Below are 21,365 nucleotides of genomic sequence, written 5' to 3'. Positions count from 1 at the left end.
CTGACCAGCACCCGATAGAGGGGAAGTATCACCTCCTTGGTTCTGTTCATCATGCATCTGCTGATGCACGATAAAGTGCCATTAGCTTTTCTGATGACTTCGGCACACTGACAACTCGTGTTCATCTTGGAGTCCACTAGGACTCCAAGATCCCTTTCTGCTTCCGTGCCACCAAGCAGGTCATTTCCTAGGCAGTAGGTATGCTGGACATTTTTCCTCCCTAGGTGCAGCACTTTGCATTTCTCCTTGTTGAACTGCATTCTGTTGTTTTCTGCCCATATGTCCAACCTGTCCAGGTCTGCTTGTAGTTGTTCCCTGCCCTCTGGTGTGTCCACTTCTCCCCGCAGTTTTGTGTCATCCACAAACTTGGACAGAGTACACTTCACTCCCTCGTCCAAGTCGCTGATAAAGACATTGAAGAGTATCAGTCCAAGGGCCGAGCCCTGCGGGACCCCACTGCCCACACCCTTCCAGGTCGATACCGACCCATCCACTACGACTCTCTGGGTACGACCCTCTAGCCAATCGCCCCCAACCGGACTGTGTAGTCATCCAAGTCACAGCCTCTTAACTTGTTCACCAGTATGGGGTGGGATACCATATCGAAGGCCTTCCTGAAGTAAGATGACTCTTGCCATTCATATTCTGAACCTGCCCCAAACCCAGTACCTGCCCTTTTTACTTGGCAGCAAGATAATAATAGCTGAGACTGCAGCAAGCAGCAGGGAAGAGAAACAGCAGTCCAGACAGATTTTAGGTCTAAAAAAGAATATGTGGGAACAATTATGGGAGCAAAATACCACTGAGGTTACTGGGATACAGCCTAAGAACAGAAACTAATGTTCGACTGGAGTGTTTACCAACAAGACTAGAAGCCAATACAGGCAGTCCTCGACTTACAGTGTTTTGAGTTACATTTCGCACTTACATTGTTTATAAATTGACACCCTGTTGGGTGATCTATGTCAGTTTTGACTTACAACACTTGATCCGATGTGACACCACGCCAGCGAACAAGTTCACTGCATCGCTCATCTCCCTGGAGAGCATCTGTCCAAACTTCCTTGGACATTTTCTTTAAGAAAGCAGACAAGACTCCAGAAAAACCTGCAGCCAACACTCCTGAAGGCTCCAGCCAAGAACCCTTCAAAAAGTCCAGCAGTCACCTCAAGAAGTCCTTCCAAATCAATGATTGCCATTTACAATATAAGTACATTAATTGTACTCATCTATAATTGATCGAGTACAAAATTCTGGGGTATTTGTGGTGAAAATAGGGTATTGGGCCTTGGTTCAGGAACCAATCCCCCATTTATAACATTGTTTTTCTTATGAGAAAATTGGTTCCGAGTTACAATGTCTCGACTTAAGTTTTCAGGAACCAATTGTGTCGTAAGTCTGAGGACTGCCTGTACCATGTGTCTAGAGCCAGGAAGAGGTTAAAGGCCATGAATGGTCTCTTATTACACTCAGTGTTCTACATAAGGTAACAGATTAGGGACTTTCAAATGACTGATTATTGATCCCACTGCCACAGTCCATGATCTTCACAGTATCAAGAGCTGGAGTTACTGCCCCAATTCTAGGGCTACCAAACAGCAACTTGGTCCCCTGAAAGCTTACAATCAGCTGTTTTCAAACTGCTCTCTACCTTCCTTTACTCATAGTATCTATGCTGGAGAAAGATGAATAAGTTGGTGACACAGGAATTGTCATGCCAACCCAGCATCAGAGACACAACAATTCAAGAGTTTAAGACTGCTCTGCACTTCCAGAGCAATATGGATCAACTTTAAAAGGGCCAACGCGGTGAACCCTGGTACTTTGTTTTTTCTTAATATTAAAAAAATGACTTAACAAGAGGAAATCCAAACTTGTATTTTAATATTTATTTTGCACAGTGTATCTATGGCATTATACATTATAGGAGTCTTGGTTATGCTACACTGCAAATTATGCTAAGTTATAGTTAAACTAAGACACCACAAAGGACTGGAAATAACAGGCTTCAATGACTGCTGGATGACTTGATACAAGGCTCAGTAAGCAAAAATGGCAATTCAAAATAAGAAACAGTAGCTAAACAAGCTGAGAAGTAAAAAGTTTGAATTTGCTAAAGTAGAGATAACAAGAGGTAAACTGTCCTCAGCAGGCTAAAGATACTCAAATTTAGTAAGGGACTGAACTACAAAACCCCAAACTCAGCAGAGTGAGTTCTAGATGCCTAAAGTTGGATGCCCAAACTGCAGTCAGCAAGAAATGAGCTGCAGGTATCTGGACTTGGCCAAAAAACAAGAGGGACCTCTAGACAGAGAGAAAAGGAAGAGTTTGCACACAGTGGCCACATCTAGTCAAGCATGGCAGCTTGGTATTTGGTACCACAGACACGTTTGCAGCACCACATATAGCATATTTAGCTGTTGTGCATGCTGCAAGGGATGTGCAAGAAAAAGTGGAGCGGTGCACATGGGGGCAGCATGCACCACTCAAAACCAGAGCCTGGCCAGCCAGAACCACACTGAAAACTGCTGGCCAGGATCGCCACTGCTGAATTACTGAGAGGCCTCCAGGTAAGGCTGCTGAAGCCAGCCCAGTGCTGGCCCCGGCCTCCCCTACCCAACCTGGGATAACCTGCCATGTGCCAGAGCATGCCCAGGCATTCCCTGGGGACAACTAGCAGTGGCACAACGTACACTGTTGCCAGCTGGCCCTGGGGAACCAAATGTCCATGCTCGTCTGACGCAGCCAGTGGGGACATTCTAGACTATAAATACAGGAGGTCTGAGACTTGCCCTTTTGTGGCAACTCAGGGGGCACATTGCTTTGCTTGCCTTTGCCTGGGCAGTTTCACTGAGTCAAGCCGATTGCTATACAGACCTGCTAGCTCCCATCCTAAAAGACAATAAACCTATCTATCTAAGCTTCCGCCACCAAACACAAATTTGAGCTGCTAGTTGCAGGCAACTGCCTCAGAGAGCACCCAATTTAAACAGCTTGAACACCAAGGCAAGGGACAGAAATTACATATAAGCCAGCAGAAATGACTGAAAACCGGTTTAACCCTGTAACATAACAGAAATTCAGTGCGCACAGACCAGCTTCAAAATGGATGAACCTGGTTTAAGATAGACCTGGACAGATGTAGTATCAGACTTACCAGATTTATGTTGAACCAGTCTAACAAGCTTCTGTCCCAGATCCCCTCCCAACTAAAGTTAGGTTGCAGTCCACCAGCATCCCAGGATGCCTTGAGCACCCCACTCCCCAACCTCCTATTGCAAGGCAGTCAGGCTCTGTCTGCTCCAGCCAAGCCAGGCCCACCCCAACCCTGGGCTGTCATAGAGCTGAAGCAGCACAGCCTCTGCTCCATAGCCTGCATCCTGCCTGCAGCTGGGTGGGGGGAAAGGAGGCAGCCCTCCCCCAGATGCAGCCCTGCCCTGAGCCCTGGTCTGTTCAGCTGCTCACCCCCTCCTGTGTGCTCAACCTGCCCCTGTAGGTGAAATGCAGGAAGCAATCCCGTGTCAGTGCTAGGGGGCTGCCCATGCGGGGGGAGCCACCTAAGGGGATTTCCCCTGGCCCATGCCATGGGAGCCTGGGGGATCTTCCTCCCCTTCCCTGTGTGGTCTAGCCGCATCTTGGCCAGCCCTATCACCACAGATGGGAGGGAAGGAGGCCCAGTCCACAGTCCTGGTGCCAGGAGGGCTAGCTATGCATGAGGGGGAAGAGATAGTGGGAAAATCCCCCAGGCTCCTGTAGCAATAAAGATCACACCAAGAGGGCCAGAGGAAGGTACCCCCTCCAACCCCAAGGCGGCCTCACCCACATGGGCAGTCCCCTGGCACCAGAAAAGGGGACTGTTCACCCTGTGCAGGGGGACAGCAAGGGGTTGGTGGCAGGTGCTAGGCAGCCAATCAAGGATGGCCCCAAAGTGATACTTTGCATTTGTAGTAATTTTTTAGGGGATGTCAAAACTCTTTTGAATGGAAAAACTGAGGCAGATCTGAGAATGTCATTTCTGTGCCCTGCTTTAAAACCCTTTCTCCAAGTAGATCACTTTCCCTGTCATACACATTACAGCACAACCACAAAACTGTTTTCCATCAGTTGTCAAGGTCTAAAAAGGTTTGGTCATAGAGTGTAGAATGTGTCTGGCTTTTCAGTTACTGCTGTATTTGGCTGTCCTCAGAGACTAAAAGCAAACAACTCCGGCAATATAGCTAGTCTCCAATTACTTCCTATCTCCTATCCATTAGTGATCTGGATTCTCTTACTGAGCAATGCCCTCCCTGTTAGCACAATTTCAAGGTTAAAATTAAAAAGTAAAGGCCAGAGCTCTTTACTAGGAATAGGATGATTTATATCAACCATACTTTCAAAAAGGTATATTTGCAACAACCACATGAATTCATCCCTGCTACACATCTTGTCCATTCCACGCTATGTTTCTCTTGGGAATACAGGAATATATTGACACTACATATTAATGAAATCCCCAAAACAGAGAAAAAACCCTGACTTGGTGCAACCTGGCCAAGTTGACATGTTTAAGACAAGGACTGCTCCATATGGCATAGCCAACTCAGTCAATAGATGCAAGTACACTGCTGTTCAAGGCAGTCACAAGAAGCCATCCTTAGAAGGAAGGAGGATAAAGAGCAGGGGGAAAAAAAATCTGTGGTTTACTTGCAGCAGAGTAGTTGGGTTAGTGAAGGTTTCTGGGAAGGGGAAGAAGCAAAGAGGGGGCCGGGCCTTGAGACTTTGGGACCAATCACAGCCAGCAAATCCTGGTTCACATAAGTACAAGCCGGGTGACCCCTGCTTCCAAAACACAGTTCCTGCATAAGTTCCACTTGATCTCCGCTGACTTCCCGCCTATGGCAGGGGGAAGAGGGGTGGGGGGCTGGACCCGATGATCTCATGAGGTCCCTTCCAGCCCCTCATGTCTATGAAATCTATTAAATAAGGCACTTTATGCATCTGAAACATTACTCCTTGCCTTTTGATTTTGAAAAGTTTATTGAATTACACCATATATGCTCATTTCCAAAATTTCTAGGAGCATTGAAGACATCATCTTTAGGAAGAATCAGCCTATTAATTCTGGTGAAAACTGAAAATGCAGGAGGTGGATGTGGGGTCATATAGAGCCCATAGCAGCCAGTAGCAGACCCAGCAGCTTCAACCATCTCTGTAATTGTATACAGATCAAAGAATTAGTGGATAGCACCCATTAAAACCTTCCTGAATAACACTACCCTTTTCTCTCTTCTGATGAGATTCCATAAACCAGTCTGTGAGCTAGGGCATCATGGAGTAACCCAAGATCCTTTCAAGGGTGTCATGCAATGTTCACATTGTTAGGTGTGCAAACACTGGTTCACAAGATAAAGCCAGAGATTTTAAGTGGGAATTCATAGTGGCCTGTTGTGGTCTCTTGAGTTCTTTGCAGCAAAGTAAGTTGCTCTATTACCCTTTTTGTGTCACCAAAGCAGATCAAAACTAAGAGCTGGCATTTTCTGAGTGGGGTCTCAAGTCTAGAAAGGTTGAGAATCACTGTCCTTGGCAGATTTTAAAAAGCTGAAATTTGACACAAGTGACTAATCTCCTTGACAGAAAAGAAATAGGAATAGTAGGAGACGAGGGAATGAGGGTGCACAAGAAACCTCTAGAATGGGGAGACTGAAAAATAGGGACTATACAGAGACCCATCCTGGGGGTGGAGATAGGAATCTGAGGAGCAATAAAGCCCCAGCTCTGGGGTCATGGGAGTAATGAGCGTGCATAGCAGGAAGAGGAATTGGAGAGGGGTGTTACAAGCTGTCCCTGAAACAAAGCGGAATGGAAGTGCAGCACAAGGGGAGCCTGTGGGAGAAAGTGGACACAGGCTTTTGCAGAAATTAACTTTTGGGGGCTATGTATAAAAGGCTCCACCTAAGCAGGGAGGAGTACTGGAATGGAACTACAGGGGGCACCTCACCCTCCTGTGCCCCATGTCCCCACACTCCTCTGTAGCAGCTCCAGATCTAGTAACAGGAAGGCAGACAAGCAGCAGTGGTGTGTGATGGAAGAACAGCAGCTGGTGGGTTGCTGCTGCTGAGGGAGATGTCACCTTTTTCACAGTTAAAAGCTGGAATTTTCTGACAGCTCAAGGTTCCTTGGGTGAATCTGTTATCTTTTATTAGACCAACCCAAATGGTTGGAGAATAGTTATTAAGCAAGCTTTCGGGTTCAAAACCCCTTCGTCAGACTAAGGAAGTTTCAGCAGTTGGTGTGTGCTCTTCCTGGATGGAATGAAAAGTAAAGAAGCCAGCGGCTGGGTCTAATAAAAGATATCTTGCTTAATAATTATTCTCCAACCATTTGGGTTGGTCTAAAAAAAGATATCAGAGTCACCCAAGAAACTTTGTCTGCCTATGTCCTTAGACCAACATGGCTACAACCTACAACCCTGGCAGCTCAATACACATGACAGAGGCAAAAACAAGGTGACATTTCCCCCAGCAGCACTATCCCCAGCTGCTGTTCCAGGACCATGTGCAGCCACTACCCAGGGCACAGTACTGGCCAGTTACACTTCTGATCAACTCAAGGCTCCATGCAATTACTTGGTTTGTATTATTTCCCCAATGCCACCTCTGGATGAAAAGATCCCCTGGTGTATGCTATGAATTTGGCCCATAGAAGCAGAACACTGTACTGCAGACTAAATACAGATAACTGGTCCCAGAGTTGACTCTCATCAAAACAGGCTCCATTACACATGCAGCTTGAATGGCAATTAACTTCAACTGTCCTGGGGCAAAGTATTAATTTGGATAATTAAAGTGGGACAATGGGTTTATAGTCAGTAGGATCCCAGGATTAAAGTCTTTGTCCTGGGATAAACCAGTCATCTGTTTTTAGCCCCAGAGCCTGTGCTGCCTAGCAACTCCATGTACAGTCACCCTGACTCCTGATAGGAGCTACTGATCACACTACCAAGCTGCCAACACAAATTTGCATCAGTCTAAAATCAGGTTGTCTACTTAATTTTAATTGGCTTTTTCTTTTAACAAAGTAGCAGAGTAAGAACTGTTGCATTCAATTTTATAAACAGTAAAAAGTAAACTGAAATTGTTCTCAGGTTAGCTGTTCAGAACTTAGACGGTGAATCTTTGATTGCATTGCAACTACATTATTTTAGTGACTATTATGAGGCAAACTATTTTTACCTTAAAAATAATTAATGCATCATTTAAATATGTTGCATCATCCTGGTCTGTGATACTACATCAATCCAAAACAGGAAGGACAAATTATTGCCTAACAGCCCGAGTTAAAAAGAGGTCATCGAGAAACCACAAAAAATATAACTGACTTCTTAGTCACTACATGTGCTTTCAGGTAGATGAGATGTTCTTTACTCTGAGCCCAAATTCTGCAAATCCCAATTCAGGACCAATCCCTGAAATGTCAATGGGACTAACTCATATTAAAAAAATTCCACTTTAGTGCAGGGTACCAAACTTATCTGGTACTATATGCTGGATGAGCTCCCCAGAATTGGTTTGCAGGGCAGGTCCCAAGTGAAGAGCCATATCATTTGGCCCATGCAGATACCCATGGGAGGAGCTGCAGCAATCCCCAGTCATACCACTATCAGATACCCAGTCCTGCAAGCAGGCACATGGGCCAGATGATGCATCTCTGCACTCTGAACGGGGTTGGAAATTTGGTGGTGGCATGAGGGTTGGCAGTATTACCTGTCACCTTCTGGGAGCTATGGCCATTACCACTGCCACTTGTCATCCCAACAGCTAGACTGAGAGTGCGTTGCCATATCATCTGGCCCACAGGGCTGGAAGTCTGGCAGTGGGACAAAAGGCAGCAATCAAACCTGCAACCGCTCATCCTGCTGCTAAATTTATAGCCACATATGCAGTCTTCTAGGCCAGATCTTTAACGCCTATGCTTTGATGCTTTTAGGTTACAATTACTATCTACAGCAAATCATCATTTTCTCCATTCAACTTACTTATTCAATACGTTTTTGATTACTGGCCCAATACCTGCAGCCCATACAAGTTAAAACTAAGCCATTATGATTTTAAAGCAGCATTTTGTGCTGTCCATCAAATAATTAACTTAAACACAAGTTCCTTATTTAATGCAGCAAATAAAATAACCCACACTTGTATTTTGCATATGCATCTATACACTGGGAAACAGCCAGGTTATATATGACCTTACACTACATAAATTCAAGTGATAACTGGGATTTTTTAAGTCCTGCGCCAAGCCATACTATGAATAACAAAGCATTAAATGACAAAGCAGAAAGGAATCAAGAAAAACCAAACCTAAAATACTAAAATGAAGGAGAAATGTAACAAAACACACCACCTAGGAGCCATCCAACATTAAATGCACAGGAAATGCATACTGTATATACAAATGCAGAGTTAAAATTCCATTTTAAAAAGTGTCAAGAGACTGTTAAAGGAATAAAATTAGGCTTCCATCATGTAAAGACATCCAGCTGGATGTCTCATCTAGGAAAAGCCCTGCTGGTATCAACCTTAATGTGGACCTTGCTTATGCATACATGAGGACTGAAGGGCTATAAGGCTCACTGAAGTCAGCCCCAGGCATATTTGTCTGGAATGTGATAAACTACCTTTTAGCACAAACCAACTGAATTTTCACTGAGGAAATGATACCTGCTTTATAGCTTGCTGAAGTTTCTCCAGACTGATTTCTTTGGCTTCTTTTAATAATGTCTTTTCATCCATCTTTAACATAGAAACTCTGTACTGGCAGAGCTCAACCACGACCACATCAGGCTGCACCTCTTGTATCGTCTGAAAAAGATGGATTTATTTACACCAACCTGGATAAGATGACATGGTATTGCAGCCAATATTGATGTTTTGATATAAGTAATTTGAGAGGTACGAGACTTAATCAGAGCCCCTTCCACAAACCATCTTCAATTAACAGAATAAGGGAAAGAAAGCAAGGCCTCAGGAAGCTGATATTGCTTTGAGTTATCACAAGCTGTTAGTTACTTTGCTGGTCTGAAGACTAATAATGGAAGAAGTCAGCAACAATCAAAGTTTTACCCTAGCAGCTACCTGGGGGCAGGAAGCTAGGGTAAAACTTGGATTAGAAAAATATGATTTTTTAACTTTTCCCCTACATTTTAACAATATTCATTGTAAAGGGTAATTTGTAACTTTTCATGTTGCAGTCTTTGGTGGGCCAGGCCTTCCCACTGGCTTGAATCACTGGGGGTGGACTCATCCTGGCATGGCATTCCACTAGGTCAGCTTCCAGAAACAGGCAGTCTCCTCAAACCTGTTCTCAGTCAGATTTACTTCCTCAAATTTTGAGTGAGCATGCTAAGCTTTTATATTCCAGTTGCACAGACTACTGGTCCAGCACATGGGACAATTCCAAAATTCCACTTTCCATTTGAGGCTTCGTATCTCAACAAGGCACTCCTCCACATCCCATGATATAGCATCATTTGGAGTCAGATTATAATAACTATCTGTTGATAGGCCAAATATTTCTAACTTTTGGGACTGACGGGTTGTCTATTTCACCAATTTATTTACTGTTTAAATAACATGGCCTACAACTTCATTTTGGACCTATTAGTTCCAGCAGCTAAATGGAGGGCAGGAGCCTAGAGGTTAAAGTGCAGGGCTGGGTCAAAAAACCTACATTCTACTAAAAGAAGACGCTTCCTTGTGGCAAGCTGCACATATCATAAAACACTGTTGAAGAGCTCCAACTGTATATTTACCTTTACTACATCTCTTTTGCTGCTGTCACTGAAGTGGGCAGTACCAACAACATATACTTTAGAACCTTCCTCAGTGACAAGTTCAGTCACAGTGCAGGGTAGATTGGGCTTCTTTTGCCGTTTCTTCATCTTCACCTCCAAGAGAATTTTAAAAGCATCTGCAGCTGCTACAAGGTTAAAATGTATACACATCTAACAAACTGTTAGCAAGTACAACAGAACAATTTAAAAAACTGTATATTAATTATCCTGTGCTATTCAGTCACCTATGGATTTTTTTTAAAACAGCACAATCTTAGATTCTTTCCCAAGCTTCAATAAATATTGTGGATCCACATCTGGGGATTTTTTCCCCCAAGGATGAATCCCAGCCTCTCTACATGCAAGAGGGCCTCCTGTTTCCATCCCTCTGGATACTAGGACAAGATCTGCACACAGGCCACAAAAGGTAGGGTACAGAAGAGGAATGTGAAAACAGGAGGATGGGGAGAGGGACACATTGTGCCCTGCAAAGCACGCTCAATAACATGTCTCAAACTAAAATGAGGAACATCTCCTGCCCACCCCCTTTCACAATAAGAGTGTCTATGCATCACATGACACTTAACAGCAGAATAATTATACTGGTCCAGTTATTCTGTTATTTCCCTGTGTAGCTGTAGGAGTATATCTGGTACTTGCCTGTGCTTTTAATGGCTCTAACAGCTAATCTAAACTTTTAACTTCAAACACACTGAAGGTCACTACAGCTTTAAACGAAATACGGTACAGTTTTGTCCAGCTCCTTGAGAATTGACCCTGTGATTCTTCCCCAGTTCTCAGAACTGAATTATTTGATAATACAATATAAATGCTAATTAACTGATAAAGAAACAGGTAAAATCCATCAGTTTCATGAAAGCTGCCTGTGAAGAGCCAGAAGGTTTGATTAACTGGGGTAGAGGGACTCCTATTGATTACAATGGTAAAAGTAGTAACCTTTGAATGATGCTTTTTAAAATGTAATCTATATTAGAAAAAATTGGAAAGGAAGAATAAGCATAGTTTAATTTTTTCAACCAACTTTTTCTTACAAGGCAATAGGAAATACTTCTCTGGCAAGTTGCTTTACAAGTCAGCTGAGTTTCAAGCTGCCAAAAGCCTGGAATATAATAGCAATCACAGGAGAGGAGGATTAGGGAACAGACTGCAAGTGAGATGTCCAAGATGCAGATAAACTGCAGATCCGTGTGGTACATCTGTAAAATCATGGAAGCTGGGAAAATGCATCTCTGACTTCCAAATGTGTTGCACCAACATGAATCTCATACATAGTATTTGATACAGCACAATAGCACATGGGAAGTTAAACAGCCAAATCCAGGCATCTGCATATTTCCTTTGAAGTTTCCATTGTTATTCACTGTACTCAGGCCACTAGATTAGTAGAAAGACCACTTTTCTAAACTACATAGGACAGACACATTTCAACTAGAAACTGTCCTATCTCTTATACACCTATCTCTTTCAACACAAAATTTATTTTGGCTATAGCAATAGTGATAAGACAACATCAACCACAAGACATTAGTGATACATCACTAATATCATGGGGCAGAATGGAAAATCAAATCCATATGCAGGGGTGGATCCAGAAGGGGTGAAGTGGTATGGCTGCACCCCTTCCTTTCAGACAATGCCACAGGAGCAGCAGCTCAAGACTTGTTTTAAGTCCCTAAAATCAGGTAAGAACTTCCATCCGCCTTCCCTTCCATGTACAGCAGCATGTCCCCTACCCTGCTCTACTGGCCACTACCGCTGTCGGCAGGTGGGGGCCGGGCTTAGCCAGGGACAGTGGCAGTGGGCGGGTTCTTCCTTCCTGCCCAATCCCCAGGATATTTCTTGACAGTCTGGGAGCAGGCAAGGGGAAGGGACCCTGTCTGCTGCCACCACTGCTACTGCTGCCTCAACCAGACCTGGCTCCCTGTGCAGCCTTCCCACTGTCCTAGTTGGAATAGGGCAGGAGTGGCTGGGACAGCAGTAGGAGGTCCAGAGGTGTAAGTAGGTATAAACAGAGAGGGTTCTGGGACTCCTCCTCCACCACACCAGTCAGTTAGAGACAGCAGCAATGGATGAGGGAGAGGGAATGAGACGGTAGGGAGGTGTCACTGAGCATGGAGGGGAGGGAAAAGGGGATTCTTACCTGTTTTGAGCACTTAAAAGAAGTCCCTGGCTGCTGTTTCCATGGCATGGTTTGCCCATCCTGCGGGAGGGGAAGGCTGGGACTGGGACATGCAGCCACCTCTGCAGCACCCTTCACTGCTCCCACGCCTCCTTTTTTTTAAGTCCTGAATCTACCCATGCCTGTATATGTCCAAATACTGCTTAGGGAGTAGGACACAGACTACACAAGAGCTGAGTATATCTATGTTCTCAACAGCAGAATATGTTTATACAGTAAAGGCTGCGCTATCTGACATCTTTCAAGCCAGCATGCTCTACTAACTGGCATGCTGGCTTATAAAATAAAGTGAAACCGGAAGTGCCATGGTGGGCACTTCCGGTTTCTCCGAGCTCCCATGGCCAGGGGCAAAGCAGCCTGCGCTGCCAAGCCCCCACAGCCTGTGAGCATAACAGGTGGTGTGGGGCTGTGCGGGACCCGCCTCCCTGTCCCACAGGGCCTGCGGGACAGGTGGCAATGAGGCGGGAGGGACGGCAATGCTACGGGAGGGGCGGAGGGACGCCCCAGACGCGGCGGGAGAAGCGGCAGCCAGGGCCGCTCAATTAACCGGCATATTTTGTTATCTGGCATTCCCCATTCCCCGGGGATGCCGGATAACAGAGCTTTTACTGTAATAGTTCCAAGATATGAAACTAGAAGACCGACAAAAATCAAAATTTTCTCTTTGGTTTTTGCTTTTGATTCAGCCTCCTCCCCCCCCAACTTTGCTTGTGTGTTTGTCAGTCATGAGCATATGGACCTACATTTTTTAATGGTGCAATGAGTTCCCCTTTGGACTAATAATCACATTTCTGCTAATGAAATAGTGTAAATGTGTATCTTGATAATCTAAAGCTATGGCCAACATGGTGATTTTTAACCTTAATCAAAGTCAGAACATACAAATATTCTGCGACAGTCCTGAAGCCTCCTTCAGACCATCTTCTGGTATGCTGGAGGAGGGCTTTGGTTCTGCAGCAGCCTGCATGGAATAAATTTAAAAAAGAACAGGAATTACAATGATACTGTTATATGCCACTCCCATTTTTTAGCCTGCTTAGTTTGAATCTGAGTATAATATCCAAGCAAATGAACAATTTAAACGGTAACAGGGTTTAAATAAAATCTCTTTGGTTTTCTAACAGTTTTTTGTTAGCAAGAAAACTATTCTACAGAGAAATACAACTAAGGATTAGATATTTAAAACCTCTTTTGAAGGACATATTTATACCTAACATAGCACACAAAATCAGATTATAGATTATAATACAGCTGACTGCGCTCTTTAAAGGTGGTATAGAATTTTGTGTTGGAAACCAATGTACACAAAGGATTATAATAATATTGCGATATATGGGAGGACATATTACACTTAATTACCAACCACTCAGCTTTAAAAGTAGTACTAACCAGGACACTGATAAGAGTGCAAATCAGGCTACCATAAGAATACCCACATTCATTCAACATAAATACACATTTTAATACATCCAATAAAGACTTATGCACATTCTGACTCAAGCACATGAATAATCCAAGTCAATAAGATGTGAAGTAGAGTACACCTATAACCCCTACCAGGATCGGGATTTAACTGTCCAAAGCTTTTCCCATAAATATCATCACTTGAGACATTTCTGGACTGCTTTTAACTAGCAAAATTCTTCTCATTTAGAATTAGCACAAGTAGAACACAATTTAGGTGCTGTTGGTAATTCATCCAAGACAGTTTTGTTACTGATCCAATCTTCAAGCAAACCAAGAAATATTGCTGGGGGAAATTAAAGCCCAATTTAAATATGAACCATGTTTAGACACAGAATTACTTATATCAGAATAATTGTTGGGAGGACCTGGAATATTTCATCAACATTATGTTCACAAGCCAGTAACAGAATGTGGATCAATAATTATTCTAGGTTCCTTCCAAATGAGGCAGTGTTAAGGCATCAATAGTAATCAGTGTTTACTTGATAACCAGTCTCTTCTGAGGGATGTAAAATGTTAGGTGGGAAGTTGTTTTATGTTACACGTAATTCAAAAAATTGAAAGCAAGGCCATATGAAATGCATCTGATTGTTAAGAACTTTCAGCAACAAAGTATAACTTCCCAAATCCTGTTTATCCTGAATTTAACTTTAAATCGGTAATTCTCAGTTTTAAAATACTATAGGTGAAATCTTTCCCCTCACTTCAGCAGATTACCCCTTCAGCAGGGTAATCTAACCTATTTTTTTAAATTACACAGAAATGGAGAAAGATGAGCAGCTCTGCAGTATCGAACTTAAATTATTTGATGCAATGTATCATCTACCCGTTCTGAAGCATAAGCCTATTTATGGACAGGATGCAATTCCATTTCTCATCCAGAATGTATTCAACCTCTAATCACAACAGATATCTAGACTCTACTTCTAGCAAGAGGAACCATGTGTGCAAATATGAGCAACAGCATTTCATATTATATTTCTCTAACTGGTGGCAGAAAAAAAAAAGTTTTCCACATTCAATGACTTTGGTGGGCTAATGAGGTTGAGTTAGACAAAAGTGCTGTGTCACATTAAACAGATTTTTTTAATTAAAAGGAAAAAGGTGCCCCCTCCCCTGACACACTCAAAACAGCCTTCTGTAGCAAAGTATTTAAAGGCACTTGGGATAGGAAACTGGGAATGGAGCTGGAAGATGGAAAATTGAAGAGAATCGGAAGAAGTTTAGGGCAGAAAAAAAAGCATCCAAGTTTGATTCAGCTAGGTGCTTAAAGTCTATCTTGGGACTAACTCATGTATGAATTGCCTTTGTGAGTTTAACACAAGTCACATTTGGCATGTTTCTAAGCATGTTTGCACTACCTTAGTGGTGTGCCTGGGAGCACTGCCAAGAAGCATGCCCTGTTGACTAATCCCTGCTTAATGCATGTGCACGCTGAAGTCTGCCCCTGCTTAATGTGTGTGATTCTACAAAGCCGAGAGTCTCCAAAAAAACCCAAAACCTCTGAATCTCATAGTTGCAGTTTTAGAGCCCCAAATCAAACACTAAAGGATCAAAAACTAAATAAAATAAAAAACCCTCGAGAGCTTCAAGAAAATTAAAGACAACACGGTTTTTAAGCTTATTTCATATTTGGGTGGCATGATTCATGATTTCTCAGTGCCTGGGACTGGCAATACCAGGCATATGCTTGCTGACTCTGAGACCTCAAGTACCTCATGTCAGTTTTCCTGGGGGAAGCCCCTATTTTCAACCTTACCTCAGGTTGTTGGTCCTCTTGCATCACTGAAGTGCGTTGTTTAATTTCACCAGCCAGAGAAGGCCTATAGAAATAAGGGGGGGTGGGGGGGGGAGACAGAAATAGAATTAAGAACTGCAACTAGCAAGGCTGGAGCATCTATAAAGAGCTAAAATAAATTTAAACAAATTAAACAGTCCTGTGTTCTATCCCTCTTATGCAAAACATGTTTCAAAATGGCTGAAAGTAATTTAAGATAAACCTATCAGACTTAACTGATTTGGGTCAAACTGGTTTATGAAACTTCCTGGTTCAAGTTAAATCACGGTCCCGCAGCATCCCAACATTCTTTCAAGCCCTGGGCTGGGCTATGCTGTCTGCTCCAGAAAGCAGGCAAGTCCAGCTAGGGATTCAGCCCAGTCTACAGGGAGGACTGCCCCGCCCACCCCCCAGCAAACCCCAGCTAGGGTTTGGGGTCAGGGAGGGAGGTTAAACACCTCTTCCCCCACTCAAATTTACTGCTGGCTGCAAATCCTAGAGGTACCTCGAAGCAAGAAAAGGAAGTGATGAACAATCCTGCAGAGTCCTACTGCTGTAATTCTGGACTGCAAATCCCAGACACCTTTGGGGCAGCAGGAAAGTAAGTGAACACACAGTCAGAGAGCTGGGCAGATTCAGGACTTTAAAAAAGGAGGCGTGGAAGCTTTAGTACCCTCCTCCAACTCCACTGGGCTTCTGGCCTTAGCCACCACAGGCATGTGGCTGCATTTCCTGAATCCAAGGTAAATGTCTGTTCATGTCTGTTTCAATTTAATCTGTGCATTTTAGACTAACCTGCAAAGACTGAATCGATTAAGCTTTAGGCTTTTTGACCATCTGTATTTAGCCCTTGAGTTCCTATGAGACTACCAACTAGGAAAGCGAAACCAACCAACATGCCTGTCTCTCTTTCCTCATGATGGAAAACATAATAGTTCTAGGCCTTTAAGATGGATACAAGTTTTTAAACATTTACAAATATAAAGTTGTAGTGTTTACAAACACAGTAATTTCAGCTTCAACTGCTGTCTTTTCTATTTATAGACTACTCATACCCAGCATGACACATCAGCTTAAATCTGGTTGCCAAAGGATGTAACAGATACAAATTCAGGAACTGGAACTGGTTTCAAAACCATCACCAAGGTGATCTACTGTGTGTATTGTATTTGTTTCCACCTACGTCTCTGAAACTCTGAGCAAATGACACTGTAATCACAGATGGTTGAAGACTGGTTATGGCTGCTTCTGCATCAAGAGTTAGCAGAAGGTAAATTTAGTGGCTGAGCTTTAACCAACTCCTAATCTTCCCAACAGAATTTAGGTAGGGGCACAATTCCCAAGAGATAAAGGAGTAGCTGCTCCATGGTAACAGCCTATTTGCATGCTCTTACTTAATGGTAAATGAAAGCCAATTCATACCATCCTACACCTCAAAAGTAAGAAGGTCAAGTTATCATGAAATGCACATGGCTGGATATGAGTAGTTACTGCACACCAGATGCTGTGCTACTGTATGTCTACACCTATAATACATGGATGAAACTTATAATCAACACTAATCCCTTTCCTGACTGTATAACTATCAGAAAGTTCTGGTGCATCTTTAATTCAAGGGCATCTTATATTTGAAGGAATAAATAGACTAGATGACCTCCTGAGGTCTCTTTCAACCCTAATTTTCTATGATTTTATGTATATGGTATATGTTACTGGCTTGTCTACATGGCTTCCTCTTCTCCAGGGGTGACCAAACTGCAACATGTGTGACACCAGTGGTGCCTGTAGCCTGTAGGCGCAAGGCACGATAGACCGGGGTGGAGACAGGCAGCACAGTGGCAGACAGGACAGGAAACAGAGAGCAAAGCAGCAGATCAGTTTGGGGAAAAGGTTCAGTGGCACTAAGGGAGGGTGTAGGGCTAATTTGTGGCACACCTGACTAAAAGGTTGGACCCTGCTGTTCTAGCCCATCCTATTACTACCTTTCCTACCTACTATGAAAAATTCAGAGTAACTTTGGTTCCTATCCAACCATCGTTCCATCGCCTTCAAAAAGCAACATTTAAAAACTGATTTAAATTCTTTTTAAAAATCTAAAATAATTAGTCTCTGTATCTAGCAAATTTTATATCACTCTGCTTTTAGAGATGGTAACAGGAGTTACCCTACCAGTCTACCCTTTCTCCTTTCTATTTGAATGTGCCATTTAAGATTCAAAAGGTTCAATAGGCTGATCTGAATCGGCAATGCAAGAAATGTCAGATGTTGAGGAGGTTCAGTTTGTTCATCCTCTTTACTCCTCCCCAGTACAATTCTTTTAGTACTCAACAGATCCTTTTTGCCTCTGTAAAGATCTTCCTCCTTTGACTCCCCAGTAAAAATATCATACTGCTCCAAGATCTTAATCCCTAGGCTAGGGCCAGGGCCACTGCCTGCCTCCCTCCTCCCCCACCCCTGCCCACATTAAACGAGGGGGAAAACCTTGTTTCCAAATCAACTAAATATGGTGATTGCACTCTCTGTAATTTCATTCAATTGTGGGAAAAGACTCACTATTTTGTGAATGAAATCCCATTGCTTTGCAAATGTTTTACAGTCTCTGGAGCAAAACGGTAGTCCATTCTCACTACTTCTTTAGGCATGCCATACACTGCAAATAGATTTGTAGTTTCTAATGACAGACATACCTGGGACTTTTGAGATAACCCTACTTCTACAGATTTTGAATAAAAGACACCCAAAATAGGATAGATTACCTGCTGACACTCAAAACAATACACTCCCAGTTTCTGCCTTCATGTAGTATCAGTGTTTCCTTTTGATTTCTAAGATGTCTCTCAGGACTGCACCATATCCTCAATTTGACTGTATATATATATAACTAATAAACAACATCTAAGCTCTCCTTTTAGATGAGTCTGCTTCCAAGTGACTTTCATAAATAGTTATTTTTTTCCTGAGACTTTCCAGTACCTGTCATTTTTACAAGCCCATCTTGCAAAATGAGCAATAAGAATGGAGACCTTTGGTACCCCAGATCTCATCTGATCATCCCTGCAAAACATTCCATCTTAAGTGCTGGAGGAGCACAGAATTTGCAATAGCTGCTTGAAATTTCTTCAATTTCTGTTCCAGTACTGGCAAATTGGACAACATGAAACATACTGCATCAATAGCTCCCTCTGAATTTATCCCTTTGCCATTCAAAGCGTATGCTCTGGATAAGACATTAGCAATTGCTAACTCTTTTTTTCTGCTCTACTCTCTGTAGATATCTTCCAGGTAATACTTCTAGAGCATGAGAGCCCATCTTTGAACTCTGGGTGGAACACTGTACAAAGGTTTTCTAAAAAAAGCTTCAAGATGCTTGTGGTCCATTTCACCAACTACTTTGTTTCCACGGGTATACTGATAAAAATCACATACATCAACCACTGTTGCTAGCATTTCTTTTTTTCTATCTGGGCATAGTTCTGTTGTGTCATTGTCAGAAGTTCAGAGGCATAAGCAACAGGAGCCCCTTTTGGCATCAGTATATCCTCTAATCCAGTAAAGCTAACACAGCAACTCATTCTTTGACATGAAGTACTGTAGCACTGGTGCTTTCCAAGCAATTCTTCAAAATGTTTATATGCCATAAACCCAGGCAAACTCCCCAGCAGATGTCTTAACTGAACTGTTATTATTGACATGTGCAGACTAAATTTAGCCAGGTAAATAACTCTTCCCAAAAATCTTTACAATTTAGCCTTGCAAGTGTCACCAATTCAGTTACTGCAGAAACTTTTACATTATTACTTCTTTTGTCCAGTAACGTATTAAATATTTTCTCTTGGTCTAAGCCACTTTGATCTGTTCCTATTCAGTCGTAGATTTCTTTCACAATACTTATTAAAAACTCTTTTATGCTTCTCATTCCAATCTTGTCTGATATTTTCTCCATACCAGGATGCTATTCAACATCTTCCAGCCCTTCAAAATACCTATTATATTACTCTGATACACTTCAGGAGCTAAGCAGATGCCAAAGTGAAGTCAGATAAACCTGACCCTGCTGAATTGTATATTCAATGTACAAAGTCATCCAGCCGTGGTTGCCAAAATTCACTACTGGAAACTAAGACAGTTAAAAATTCAGCTTTAGCCAACTTAATGATTCTTATACTGCAGGCAATTAAAAGTGTTCCTTTCTGTGTTTTATTACTAACTCTTGGATTCAAATATGTTTTTATGTCATCTCACCCTGGCATAGTTGCAACTGCTATAGAATTAGCCCACCTACAGGCTTTGTTATAACTTGCAGCTGTTCTGTACACTGCAGTTCTCTCACTTACTTTAGCCCTTAATGCTATGGTAATTTTATGATGTATACGCATTACAGACGGTACTTGCAAGTTTATCTTTATGGCACATTTCCGTGAAAAGCACCCCATGATTTCAAAAAGACCCTGGTATTCTGCAAACATATCTCAAATCACCTTATTTCTTTGCCATATTGACTCTATTTAAATTTACCTTAGCACAGCTGATGAGCCCTATAAGGCTTGCAAGTTAAAATTCTACCACTCGAAAATGTAGCAATGCTTTCCTAGCTTGAAGCCACAATATAAACTGCACTTAACTACAAACTTGTAGTTTTTCTCCTGCGTAAATTATTAACCAGATATTCAATTTGCAAAGTGATCCAGTCTGTAAACAATTGTACAAGTGCAGAGCAGTGGATCTCAGCTTTTTTAGATTCAAAGCACTCCTCAGAAAACATCTGTTCTTAGTTTTCATTAATTTCTTGACTAATGAAAACTAATAGAGAAATGCTTCTGTTGCAAAGAACTCAGAAGAAACAGGTAAGAAAGCTTTTGAAATAATCAATGACTTTTTTGCCTCAGAATTTACAGGCAAGGTCAGCTCCCAGAATACGACACATGACAGCACGGTGTAAGGAGGAGATAAGCAGCCAAGAGTGGCAAAAGAACAGGTTATGGACTACTTAGAATTGGACATGTACAAGTCCACTAGGCCAGATGCAATGCACCCAAGGGTGCAAAGGAGTTGAACAATGTGACTTGCACAGCTGCTGGCCATTATCTTTGAAAAAGTATGGCAATTGGGAGAGGTTCCAGATGACTGGAAAAGGGCAAATATAGTGCTCATCTTTAAGGAAGGGAAGAAGGAGAATCTGGGTAACTACAGACCGGTCAGCCTCACCTCAGTTCCTGGAAAAATCATGGGGCAGGTTCTCAAGGAATCTATTTCTAAGCACTTGGAGGAGGAGGACCTGATTATCAAGGATCCCACTTCCCCTTTGCTGTTGAAAAATGCATATTTTCTCCTTTAAAGGATAAAAATGCAGGAAACTGTGGGTTTCCCCTTGCAGACTTCCAGCCTGCAAGGAGCTGCAGGGAGTGGGACACAAGGGGTCAAAGTGCATGCATATGCACATAGCAGCCAGGCAGCGGTAGAGAGCACTTACTGCAGCTCCCTCCAGGTAAGTCTATGCGGGGGAGGGGGCACAGGTGATACATCAGGTGAGTGGGGGGATTACTGGCAATTTGGCGGGGAGGTGGGTAGCTACAGGTGACATGGTAGAGGGGTATGGAGGGGGGCCAAAGTGATGCTGCCGGGGGAGGGTAGGGGGGGGAATGCACTGCCCCACAAGTTTTCTGCATCCACAGTAGGGCATGAAGCTGTAGCCAGGCAGGAGCTGCCTCTGTGGCCCAGTGGGTGGGACGGAGCACTGTGCTGCCATGGCTACCAAGGTAAGATGCAGCAGCAGGGCAGAGTTGTGCCCCCACTGCTGCTGGGTGGGCAAGGGGCACCTAAGCTTAGCACTTCCTCCCATACTGGGTCCTACCCACTGGGCCAGAGGCAGTTCCTGCCTAGAGCTGATCTGGCCTGGCTGCAGCCCCAAGCCCTTCTGTGGGCACAGAAATCTTGGGGGCCATATGCTGCCCCTTTCCCCTGCCATGTGCCTGTGCCCTCACTCCCTCTTCCCCACACGCTAGGAGCTAGGGGGGCAGCAGGTCAGAAGCAAGGGGCACCAGCAGGGCCAGGAAGCTGCAGGTCAGGGGTGAGGGGCAACAACAAGACCTGGGGGCGGGGCTGTGGTTTGG

General features: G+C 43.3%; 1 protein-coding gene across 3 annotated transcripts in view; it reads right to left on the bottom strand.

Moving 5' to 3' along the window:
* TRABD (TraB domain containing) overlaps positions 1 to 21,365 on the bottom strand; it is a 52,301-nt gene that overhangs the window by 22,683 nt on the left and 8,253 nt on the right. For 2 of the 3 annotated variants that reach the window (XM_059725909.1, XM_006266210.4), the window contains exons 2-5: positions 15,238 to 15,301; positions 12,894 to 12,972; positions 9,791 to 9,957; positions 8,700 to 8,840 (exon numbers count right to left, since the gene is read on the bottom strand). In XM_059725909.1, the coding sequence (XP_059581892.1) occupies positions 8,700 to 8,840; positions 9,791 to 9,957; positions 12,894 to 12,972; positions 15,238 to 15,261 (411 nt within the window). In that variant the 5' untranslated portion in view covers positions 15,262 to 15,301. Of the gene's footprint in view, positions 1 to 8,699; positions 8,841 to 9,790; positions 9,958 to 12,893; positions 12,975 to 15,237; positions 15,302 to 21,365 lie in introns of those variants that run through there. The other variant, XM_014601108.3, reaches the window with a different exon arrangement.

Source organism: Alligator mississippiensis, chromosome 4, assembly GCF_030867095.1.
Source record: "Alligator mississippiensis isolate rAllMis1 chromosome 4, rAllMis1, whole genome shotgun sequence".
Taxonomy (NCBI): Eukaryota; Metazoa; Chordata; order Crocodylia; family Alligatoridae; genus Alligator; species Alligator mississippiensis.
The sequence above is the reverse complement of the archived record's forward strand: the minus strand, read 5'-3'. Positions and strand labels throughout refer to the sequence as shown.